Source organism: Triticum aestivum, chromosome 5A, assembly GCF_018294505.1.
Source record: "Triticum aestivum cultivar Chinese Spring chromosome 5A, IWGSC CS RefSeq v2.1, whole genome shotgun sequence".
In the NCBI taxonomy this organism is placed as follows: domain Eukaryota; kingdom Viridiplantae; phylum Streptophyta; class Magnoliopsida; order Poales; family Poaceae; genus Triticum; species Triticum aestivum.
Window position 1 is genome coordinate 352,778,321 of NC_057806.1, and position 11,780 is coordinate 352,790,100.

Consider the following 11,780-nt stretch of genomic DNA (forward strand, 5'->3'; position numbering starts at 1 on the left):
AGGGGCACCCCTAGACACGCAAGTTGATCCACGTGATCGTTTTCTTAGCCGTGTGCGGTGCCCCCTTCCACCATACTCCTCGATAATATTCTAGCGGTGCTTAGGCGAAGCCCTGCGATGGTAGAACATCAAGATCGTCACCACGCCGTCGTGCTGACGTAACTCTTCCCCGAAACTTTGCTGGATCGGAGTCCGGGGATCGTCATCGAGCTGAACGTGTGCTAAAACTCGGAGGTGTCGTAGTTTCGGTGCTTGATCGGTCGCGCCGTGAAGACGTACGACTATATCAACCGCGTTGTTATAACGCTTCCGTTGTCGGTTTACGAGGGTACGTAGATCACACTCTCCCCTCTCGTTGCTATGCATCACCATGATCTTGCGTGTACGTAGGAATATTTTTAAAATTACTACGTTCCCCAACACTACCTTCTTTGCTCGTGCTCATTTAGGAAATCTCATTTGCGTTAGGTCGTCCTAGATTTTGTTCAATTATTAGTAAGTGTAAGACCATATTTGATGCGGCATAGTTAGAAGCCGCGTTCCACATACACAATGTCTTCATATCTAAATTTGTTGCTCCGTGGCAACACACGACATTCTACTAGTACTATTAGACATGGGCCGTCCTTCTTAGAACTCGGTCAGGGCAGTCAGGCAGGGACGTCGCCTAGGTTCAAACACATAATATGTAGGAAAATATTTTGTGTAACACCCCCGCAACAAAAAAATAATCTTTTGTGTAACAGGGACAGCATCGCGCTTACTCCCCGTCAGTCTCTTGGTTCTGCGTAGGACGTCGCTATGCACAACCAATAAAAACCTGCCCGTACATGTTGCTGCATGGGCCCCAAAATTTCAGCACTTGGGGAGGGAGATACATCACGCATGTGCAAATCAACATTTCCTCTCCTCTGTATTGGGAGGACAATAAGATGTTGATTTGGCACTTGAACTAAAATGGCTTCAAAGCATGTCAAGTAAAATAAAAACTCAGCTCGATCTTAAAGTTTCCAACTAGATCGATGTTATCGTTTCCACTGTCCACTGGATACGGGCCCACACATGCAGCCACTACATATACTCCAAGACAAACCGCATCTCGATCATCGTGGCCCGCGAATTAAGATCCAGCGTCGAAGATGTCCTCACAAGTCGTGCGGTACTGGCCACTGATCTTGATGCACCTCCTGCTGTCATCCGGCAGCGGGGCGACGGCCGGGAAGGTCCCCGCGATCATCGTGTTCGGGGACTCCACGGTGGATTCCGGGAACAACGATTACATCCCCACCGTCGCCAGGGGCAACTTCCCGCCGTACGGGCGCGACTTCGAAGGCGGCGTCGCCACCGGCCGGTTCACCAACGGCCGCCTCGTCACCGACTTCATGTCGGAGGCGCTCGGCTTGGCGTCCTCCGTGCCGGCCTACCTCGACGGCAGCTACACCGTCGACCAGCTCGCTAGCGGCGTCAGCTTCGCTTCAGGAGGCACCGGGCTGGACGCTATGACGGCAAAAATCGCGGTAAGCTACCGATCGTTATCTGGCAATCTTTTTACCCCGATCTCGATTAGTTTTGGCCAGCGAATTTGCACGTCACTAAGGCTAGCTGATGTTGAGATCTGAAAAGATGTGATCACCGAACTGCGTCTAGAACATTTCAGTTCAGTACTCTATGACTATGATTGACGTATAAGGAATAACTAACTGAAACTCTCTCAGTTCTTCTAAAAAACTACTGTAGTGTAAAAAAAACTCTTATATTATGAAACGGAGGGAGTATTCCCCAATCAACTCGGTGGAGTTCAAGCTATTACGTTACTTAATGGAGGGAAATATATTTTTTTCAATGTTTTTCTTGAAACAAATCTTATGGTACACAGTCAAAATTATTGATAACTCAAAAATCGTCGTATGTTTCTGAACCACGAGGTGGTCTGTTTCTACGGTCATTCATAAATGATTTGAAGTACTCCCGCAAAAAAAAATGATTTGAAGCAATCACAAGACCTGAAATCTATGAGGGACAACTTGCAAGGGAACTAGTGTCTTTATATATAGTGCTAGCAGTCTTGTATACGTACAATGCGTTCCCATATTGTAGAGCGTGTGTTGATCTGATGGATAATTCGTATAGATATGTTTAGGTCTACTAGTCAAACAGTTCGGTTAATATTTTGTATATCATAAGAAACATCATGATATCACCGCTGGCATTTGGATATATTCATAGAAGCAAGGAAGTCGCAAAATACATGAAACCTACAGTTTTTAAATATTTATATACTCCTCCTGTTCATAAATATAAGATGTTTGAATATTTTAATATGAAGTACATACGGATTGAAATGAGTAAACAACACAGTAAAATGTGTTTATATGCATCTGATTCAGAAAAAAGTTACTCCATTTGATCTGAATTAATTGACACAACTTTTACATTGTATAGAGGTTGTGTCAATTAATTTGCATCGGATGGAGTGGAACATCTTATATTTGTGAACAGAGAGAGTACTATTTAAAAACTCGACCAAATCAGGGAAATTGCAGAATACATGATATCGATGCCATTACAGAAAATATTGCAAGGGAACAAAATCAAACATTTGTATCCTTCACATTGTAGTTCTAGTAATTATGTCCTTTAACATTTAATTAATGTTCTTTTAGACTTAAATTCAGTTAGGTTATTGAAAGTGATTCACCGAAAGAGAAATGAAAGATATTGGTCAAGAAAATATTAACCGCTTCCACTGTCGTTTATTTCATTTTCTTTCCTTTTCCATACTGTTGGCAGTAATATTACACTGTGCTACAACAATATTTGAGGGAGGGGGTCTCCCCGATTATGAGAGTACTAAGCAGTACGCTACATTTGTTTTGACTGCTACGTTGTACCCTACATGTCATATAACAATTACATTACATAGTACTAGAATTGTCTTGTCATCTTCTAAAATGTAACTCTTTGAGAAGGACAAATGTGATATGAGGACATGTACGAAGGTACGACGGTTTGTTTGCATGACCATTTATATTTATCAGAAAACTTAAACTACACACAGTGGAAGTAACATAGGTAGTAACATCACATATATTTAGATAGAATAGATGATGTGGCAAGCAATAAATAAAGAAAGAGAAGCATATGATAACATAGCTAGTTACTAGTAGTATAAGTAACATCACACATATCAAGGCATGATGAGTCTATAACTTAATAAATAAAGTGTTGCATATTACCACACATATGTTACTCCCCACTATACAGGTAGTAACATAGAGTAGTAACATGGGCATGTTACTACTCTATGTTACTACCCATTGTGGCTAGTCTTAAATAGGTATGCAGTCTATAAAATGGCCGAGCAATCTATAAATAACTACACATTTGTTAGTGTGAGATACTTTCAACATCTGGAAGAAGAAGAAAAACACTCGATGCTAGGGATATTCCCTCTTTTCGAGAAACAAAAAACATACAACATCTGACAATAGCAAATAATCACCTCGTCATCTGTAAACAACGGACGGTGTATCCTTATTCCCTCTTATCCCATTCCCTCTCTTTCACCTCATACATGTTTTTTTTCTTGCGGGGGCACCTCATACATGTTAAACATCTTTTAAAGAAAGCTAATATTGCATTGTTGTACATGCCATGAACAATGACTATCAATAAAACAGTTTTAAAACCGACATGATATTGGAGGGTGTTAAGACGGTGGTTGTGCAGCGATTCAGGTTGACTGTGCGCCTCACGTCTCACTGATGTCGACTTTTGTTTTTGTGATACATGACGTACATGTCACTACCAAGCATCTGTGGTGACTTCAAAATCCTCTAACATCATGAGTTTAGTAGGCATTCCTATCGATCGTTACGTGTGTTAGTGTGTGTCATGGTGTGTATGTGTGCAGGTCTTATGGGTTGTGTTATTATTTTCTGAGAAAAATGAACTTCATTTCAAGTAACTGAAAAGGTGGAGCAGTTTTGTAGGAATCTAATCCTATCAAGAGCATCTCCACCCATCCCAAAAAAGCCCCCAGAGCACTTTTTCATCGCGCGCGGATAAAAAAGTCTCATTCACGCCCCACAAGCCCGATTAGCGCCGGATTTGGCCGAAAATAGAGCCGGCGACCCCAACACAAACCCAGGAAGCTGGGGGCGCCTGGGGGGCTATTTTCGCCGTTTTACAGGTGCCGGCCCATCTGCCAGTGTCTCTCTCCTCTCTCTTCCCTTTCCTTCCCTGGCTACCATGTGCTCCTGTCCACACATGCCCATCCTCTCTCTCTCACACAAGCCCGTCGGCCGCATCGGGCGCTGCCTCGCCGCTACGCGCAAAGCGTCGGCTCCGGCGCCCCCGTCTACCTCGTCGCCATCCTCCACATCGTGTCGGGGAAGGGGACGGGCGGCGGAGCAGCCGGCGCGGGCGTCGCAGACGCGTGGAGGCGGGTTGCCGCAAGGAGAGGAGCAGCACGGGAGCTCGGAGGGGAGGAGCACCTGGCAGCGAGGGGCGACGCGACGGCGCGCGGGAGCCGGTGAGCGCGGGCGCGACGCGACGGCGGCGGGAGCCGGTGCACGGAGGCGCGACGCGACGGCGCGCAGGAGCCAGTGCGTGGAGGCGCGACGCGACGGTGCGCGGTAGCCGGCACGCGGGCCCCGAGCGGGGCCGGCCCCGAGCGGCCCCGTCACCGGGCTGACCGGCCCCGAGCGTCCCCGGCACCGGGCGCGTCGGTCACGGGCAGCCCCGTCACTGGGCGGACTGGCCCTGAGCGTCCCCGGCACCGGGCGCGCTGGCCACGGGCGGCCCCGAGCGCGGAGGCCACGGGCGGCCCCGGCACCGGGCGCACCGGCCCCGAGCGTGGCGACTACGGGCGTCCCCGGCACCGGCACCGGCACCGGCCCTGAGCGTGGCGACCACGGGTGTCCGCCGTCTCCCTCGTCTTCTCCGCCGCCGCGTCCTTGGTCTCCTTGGTCTTTCCCGCGGCTGTGTCGGCCATCTCACTCGCGCTCTCCTTCTCTTCCTCGGCCTTCTGCGATGCGTAGCTCCCGTACTCATTGAGCTTCTCCCCCGCGGTCCCCATGGCGCCGGTGGAGTGGCTGTCGTGGGCGGTGGTTGTGTTCCGGACGCCGCCGGAGAAGGTGTCGCGGACGGCGCCCAGCAGGGAGCGCGCGCTCTCCTGCACGCTGCCGAAGATGCCGGTCCGCCGTCCTGGGCTGCTGAGCTCCTGCATATCCCGCCTGGCCGCGGCGAGCTCGTCGGTCGCCTTCTGCGCCGTGGCCTGCGCGCGCTCCTCGCGGTGACTCTGCTCGGAGAAGGTGTCGCGTGGCCATCTTGATGTTGTAGCTGTGGTGATGCGTGAGAGCGTGGGAAGATGGCACCTGCTCCGCGGGCTGCTACAGCTGTTGCTCCTGCGTCGGCAGCGATGGACGCGGGTGCATCGGCGGCGGTGGATTTGCGGTGGCGACTGGCGAGCTGCTGCTCCTGCGTCGGCGGCGGTGGACGGGGGTGCGTCGGCAGCGATGGATTGCAGTGGCGAGCTGCTGCTGTTGCTGCTACTCCAGCTAGCTCTGGGGGCGCAACGAGTGAGAAAAAGTCCACCCCCAGGCCAAAGTTCTCGCCAGCAGCCCTCCAAGGGGCGAAAAAAAAATGCCTCCTTAGAGCAAGTCCAGCAGTTCCCCTAAAATTTCTCCCCTATATCTCAAAACAGGGGACTCCCCTAAAAAGATTCTCCCCTAAAAATTGCTCAACTCCAGCAGTTCCCATAAACATCTCTCTTATTCTATATTTTAAGAATATTTCATAACTACCAACGGCTAGTTTCCAACGGCTAGTTTTCCAACGGCTAGTTTCAGCCCTATAAATACATGATCACCCCTCATATCTATCACAATCCTGATCATGCCTCCTCTTCTACCTCTCTTGCGCCATCTCTCTGCCATCTCTCCACAACGAAATGAGTCACCGTCGAAGTTTGGCCCGACAGTTTTGCGAAGATTCCTCCTCCGAAGATGAGGAACTCATGATGGCTGCAATTGTAGCAGAGGAAGAAGAAGCCCGGTTGGATGCTCCACGACATGGAGGTTCACAACCGGGACGTCAATCTCTTCAGCGCGATTTTGCGGAACGCTTTCAGAATCTCCACAAGGACTATTTTGCAGAGAACCCCACCTTCAAGGCAAGGATGTTTCGCAATAGGTATGAAATTTGTGCATCTATTTCGTTTTCATCATAGTAGTTGCTCTTCATGTCTCATTTAAGTTTTTCTTCACAGGTATAGAATGCATCGTCCTCTTTTTCTGCGCATAGCAAGTGCTATAGAGGCACATGATAGCTATTTTTCCCTGAGAAGAAAGTGCTGGTGTTCCTGGTTTACATCCTTATCAAAAATTGACCTCAGTATTTCGAATCCTAGCTTATGGGATAGCAGCTGATCTTATTGATGAGTATTGTCGGCTAGCAAAGTCCACCGCTTTAGAAAATCTTAGAAGATTTGTGCGTGCTGTGATCGAGGTCTTTGGGGGTCAATACCTGAGATCTCCAAATGCTGAAGATACTGCTAGATTACTTGCAATTGGAGAGCAAAGGGGGTTTCCGGGTATGCTCGGAAGCATCGACTGCATGCTGTGATCGATGTCTTTGGGGGTCAATACCTAAGATCTCCAAATGCTGAAGATACTGCTAGATTACTTGCAATTGGAGAGCAAAGGGGGTTTCCGGGTATGCTCGGAAGCATCGACTGCATGCATTGGAAGTGGAAAAATTGCCCTACTGCACACAAAGGTTTTTTTGTTGGCCATAAACGCGTACCCACGGTCATTCTTGAAGCCGTTGCTTCACAAGACTTTTGGATTTGGCATTCTTTCTTTGGTTTACCAGGATCTCATAATGATATAAATGTCCTCCACCGTTCACCCGTGTTTGCAAACCTAGTTGAAGGGCATGCTCCAGAAGTGAATTATACCATCAATGGTCACAACTACAACACGGGGTATTACCTTGCAGATGGCATATATCCGCAGTGGGCAACTTTTGTGAAGACAATTCCAAATCCCAAAGGTGAGAAGAACAAAAATTTCTCCCGGTTTCAAGAAGCATGTCGGAAGGATGTCGAACGAGCCTTTGGTGTTCTGCAAGCTCGTTTTGCTATTGTACGTGGACCGGCAAGGTATTGGGATCTGGAGACACTCGGAGAAGTGATGACAGCTTGTATCATCCTGCATAACATGATAATAGAAGATGAGCGTGGAAGTCGTGTAGACTACCGCTACGATAACATGGGAGAACTAGTGACACCTTCTCACCGAGAGGCGGCTACATTGACTCAGTTTCTTCAAGCTCAGAGTGATATTCGAGACAAACAAGTTCATTGTCAGCGGCAAGTTGATCTAGTTGAGCACCCGTGGCAGATCCGTGGACTGATGTAGCTTTCAATAATGTAGTCTATGTCACCATTTTAGATTATGCAAGTGTGTACTGTTTTTCAATTATAATGGGAGTGTAAGCACTATCTGTATCATTTTCTAAATAATGGAAGCAATAGTTTACTACACATAGTCAGCCAAATGGTTCAGAGATATAGTACAGATTACTACACATAGTTCATCCAAATGGTTCAAAGATAATAATTAGTACAGATTACAAGACACATTTCATCCAAATGATTCGAAGATAATAAGTAGTACAGATTACAAGACACATTTCATCCAAATGGTTCGAAGATAATAAGTAGTACAGATTACAACACATAGCTCAAGCCGACGAGTTACGATGTCGGTTGATGATCTGGCTCTTCCTTAATTTGTAGAATTCTTGTTCTTGCTCATCCATGCCACTAAGGTCCATGCTCATTATTTTGCTTTCTTCAGCCCCCATCATGCGTTCTTCCGCCATTCTCATGATTCGTATCTTTTCTTCTTCTAATTCCATCTTTTTTTCTTGTATTGCAAGTTTCTTTCTTTCTTCTACCAACCTATCTTCTTCTCTCTGTTTGTCCATTGCAATCATGAGCTCAAATCGCTCTTGTCTTTTTGACTCCCTTGTCTCCAAGATACCCCCAAATGATTCCATGGCACTACTATTAACTGTAATGGAAGAACTTTGAGCCCGCCATGCTGCATCTTTAGCCCTCTTGATTCCAGGTGGCCTTTTCTTGGGGACAACTTTAGAGGGAGATGTAGCTTCATCCTCAAACAAACTAGCAGATGATGAATTAGGAGTATCCAACGAGGATGTCTTCTGTTTTTTCTGGGGCCGAGATTTCCACTTCTCGGTGTCTTCCAACTTATTAAAGCAATGCATCAATCCAAATGATTTATTTGCCTTGTCTCCATTGGCATAGAGAACAATCGCTTGACATAGCTACATTAATACATATGCATCAGCACAACAAAGATATGAACAAAATAGGAACCATGCAAAGCATATTTGTTACCTTATTTTCACGTGTCATCCCACTTTGGTTCCTATTCAGGACCTGACTATAATATGCACAAAATCTATTCACTTGTTCTTGAATAATAGCCCAACGATGCTGAAGAGAACCTTGTGTGCGACCATGGTCTTCAGATTTATTGGCATGGAAATAAGCATCGATTCTTTTCCAATAACAATCACGAGATTGGTCGACTCCTATGATTGGATCTTGAGTTATCTCAAGGTATGCATCCACCAAAGTTAAATCTTCAGCCTTGCTGAAATTCTTTTGCCTCTTCGAGGCGCTTGATTTCTTCCCCTTTGCTTTCAAAGACCTTGCTGTCATAGGAGGGGTAGGTTCTGCAGGCCCTTCGAGATCAGTTTGTTCTTCTTCATCCTTTTCGAGATCCATTTGTTCTTCTTCGGTCCAGTGCAAATCATTCAATCCGACATCACTTTGCAAAAGTTCAAAATAACTCTGATCGTCCATTACTTAAACCTGAAACAAAAAAGAATGAACCATACATCATATAGATGTGCAGCAACCAATAGCAAATAACTAGCAGCAATCAATCGCAAATAGCTATGTAAATGTTATATCCCAGTAGCAATTAACTTGCAGCAGTCACTAGCAATCAGTAACAAATACAAATGAAATCAAATAGCAGCAACAGTCAGTGGAAAATTACTAGCAATAGCACCAACAATCAGTAGCAACCTATCTCTCTGATCTATATCTAAATGTGCAGCAAACACATCATACATCATGAAGAAAGCACCATACATCTATATTAATGTGCAGCAATCACAACATCTCTCATATCTCTGCTCTCTTTCTCTCTGTTCTCTCTAGCAGAAGCGGGCAGTAGCAGCAGCTCCAGCAAGCCACACCATGGATGCATGCCATCTCTATAGCAGCAGCGCCCAGCTCCTCCCTTCTAGCGCCTCCCTCCTCGCTGAACCCACTGCCCGGCGGCGGCCACGCCCCTCCCACATCTGGTCTTCACCCACGGCGGCGGCCACACCCCTCCCCCCGTTTGGTGTTTAGCCACGGCGGGCGCGCGGCTCCCCCAGCCGAGTCACGACAGCCGCCCCCCTTCCCCCCAGCCATGGCAGCCACGGCAGCCTAGCACCTCCTCATCTGCAGCCAAATCGGCCGCGCCCCCAGTATCCATTGCCGGCGGCGCCCTCTCTCCTTCCCCTTTCTATTCTGCTCGGATCTGAGAGAAAAACATGGAAAGAACGAACCTGATGCAGTGACGGCGGCGACGTTGTGGCGGGACGGAGCTTTCCGGAGGCAGCGGTTGCGCCGGCCAGCGAATCGGGGAGGTCGTCGTTCCCCTAGATAGAGGGGAGAGAGGGGTCGTTTTCGGGGAGGCAGAAAAAAAGGGGAGACGTTCGGGGAACTGTTGGAGGCTGTTTTTTTGCTTTTCTCCCCTATAATGACGATGGGGGGTGGTTTCGGGGCGCTGCTGGACTTGCTCTTAGGGGGAGGGGGGGCGTCCCAAATAGTATGTGCTTCGAAATTGGTGCACGTGTTCTTCAAAATTCAAACTTCCAGTGACAAGTAGTCCAACTATATGTAGATTATCTGATACAAAATCAGAGCCATACAAAACTCCGACAATATTAATTTTGTGAGACATACTCTCTTTTTTTTGCCTATGGAAAGTAACTTTTTTGTCTTACTAAATTATTACAGTCAGTGATATCAATAAGTCAGCAGCTGGAATACTTCAAGGAATACAAGGAGAGGCTGAAGCAGGCCAAGGGCCAGGCCGTGGCCGACGAGATCATCGCCGAGGCGCTGTACATCTTCAGCATCGGCACAAACGATTTCTTCGTGAACTACTACGTCATTCCTCTCCGGCGCGCCCAGTACACGCCAACGGACTACGCCAGCTACCTGGTAGGCCTCGCCGAAGACGCCGTCCGCCAAGCTTACGAGCTCGGCGCCCGCAAGGTCATGCTCGGCGGCATCCCGCCGTTCGGGTGCGTGCCGGCGGCGAGGACGTTGAACCGGGAGGCGCCGGGGGAGTGCAACGAGGAGTACAACCGGGTGGCGCTGAGGTACAACGCCGGGATCCGGGACGCCGTGGTGAGGCTCGGCGCCGAGCTCGCCGGCGCGCGGGTGGTGTACCTGGACGTGTACGACGTGCCGTCCGCCATCTTCGCCAGCCCGTCGGAGTACGGCTTTGAGAACGTTGCGCGAGGCTGCTGCGGCACGGGGCTCATCGAGACGACCGTCCTTTGCGGCATGGACGAGGCGTTCACGTGTCAGGATGCTGATAAGTACGTCTTCTTTGATTCGGTCCATCCTTCTCAGAGGACATACAAGCTTTTAGCGGACGAAATTATCAAAACTACGCTGCAAGTATTCCTAGCATGATATTTTGTACACCTACGGTATATAAAAATTAAGGAAATCAGATACTAGTGGTAGGAAAGAGTAGATTTTGTGCAGATCCACCGTTGGTTTCCTGGGTAACAGGGACATCTTATATGCGAATTTTCTTTTACTTCAAGGGCAGTTTAATCCAATATAAGACCATCTCTAGCCAAACTTCTATAATTGAGCTCATTAAATTTTTAGCCAAACTTCTTTGGTCGCTGCTGTGGTAATATCGGAGTCAGGTGACGGACGATGGTGTTAAACTCGGAGAATTCTTTGGTTATGATTATAATTTTCTTTCTTGGCTGGTATTCCTTTGTGCAAAGACAAGCGTTTTGTTGTTTTTTCAGTCTTGTCAGGTTGGTGTTTACGTGACTTGTACTATGATGCTTATGACATAATGAGACACGTATTACCATGAAATAAAAAAGAGTTGGTCTCCTAGTTACTAAGTAATGGGAAATGGTAGATTTTGTGCACATTCACTGTGGGTTTCTTGGGTAACATGGATCCTTATATGGGATTTTCTTTACATAGGCATTTTAATCCAAAACAAAATAAGAAATCTCTGGCTGAACTTCTATAATTTAGCTCATCAAATAGCCCCTCGAACCTTAAGTCCTCAAATTTGAGGAGTTAAACAAAACAATTTCTACTTAAACCCCTAGAACTGAGCTCGCTAAAAAAACTTATTGGTCAATTCCTCTAAGTTTTGCTTTACGTATACTATATTTCAATTGTATATTTGCACACATAATAAATCCAAACTTGATAGTGAAGGTTCACACAATTCACCAATATTACAAATTTAAAGTTTACAAATGAAATTATTCAAATTCAGACACACAAAAGGGAAGATCATTTTGAAGTTGGGTATGAACTTCTCGATTTTTTATGCAGATATGGCCTAGGAACACTGGAGATCGAAAGGTCGAGCGTGAATCATATAGTAGATATGATCAATATAGTGATGTTC

At 47.1% G+C, this 11,780-nt stretch overlaps 2 protein-coding genes across 4 annotated transcripts; both read left to right on the forward strand.

Annotated features, from left to right (window-relative positions):
- The first annotated feature begins 1,116 nt into the window (after positions 1 to 1,116).
- Positions 1,117 to 7,547, forward strand: LOC123103325 (GDSL esterase/lipase At2g04570). 3 transcript variants are annotated; one of them, XM_044524866.1, is made up of 3 exons: positions 1,117 to 1,517; positions 6,042 to 6,195; positions 6,272 to 7,547. In XM_044524866.1, exons 1-3 carry the CDS (start codon positions 1,140 to 1,142, stop codon positions 6,304 to 6,306), a joined length of 567 nt encoding a protein of 188 aa, XP_044380801.1. In that variant the 5' UTR covers positions 1,117 to 1,139; the 3' UTR covers positions 6,307 to 7,547. The 3 variants fall into 3 exon arrangements, with proteins under 3 accessions (XP_044380801.1, XP_044380800.1, XP_044380802.1); XM_044524865.1 differs by having other exon boundaries at positions 7,003 to 7,547; XM_044524867.1 differs by lacking the exon at positions 6,042 to 6,195 and having other exon boundaries at positions 7,003 to 7,316.
- A 2,558-nt stretch (positions 7,548 to 10,105) lies between these two features.
- LOC123101311 (GDSL esterase/lipase At4g26790) lies at positions 10,106 to 10,968 on the forward strand (the record flags this gene model as incomplete). Its single annotated transcript, XM_044522820.1, has 1 exon — positions 10,106 to 10,968. A coding segment is annotated over one exon (696 nt), but the record flags the coding sequence as incomplete, so codon positions are not given.
- Between the last annotated feature and the right edge of the window lie 812 nt (positions 10,969 to 11,780).

What these genes read in the sequence shown, in the direction of transcription:
- LOC123103325 (XM_044524865.1), top strand. Translation starts at nt 1,140, where the DNA reads ATGTCCTCACAAGTCGTGCGGTACTGGCCACTGATCTTGATGCACCTC. An exon ending in CTATGACGGCAAAAATCGCG is followed by an intron (nt 1,518 to 6,041) that starts GTAAGCTACCGA and finishes CAATTGTAGCAG; the next exon opens with AGGAAGAAGAAGCCCGGTTG. An exon ending in GCAAGGATGTTTCGCAATAG is followed by an intron (nt 6,196 to 7,002) that starts GTATGAAATTTG and finishes ATTACCTTGCAG; the next exon opens with ATGGCATATATCCGCAGTGG.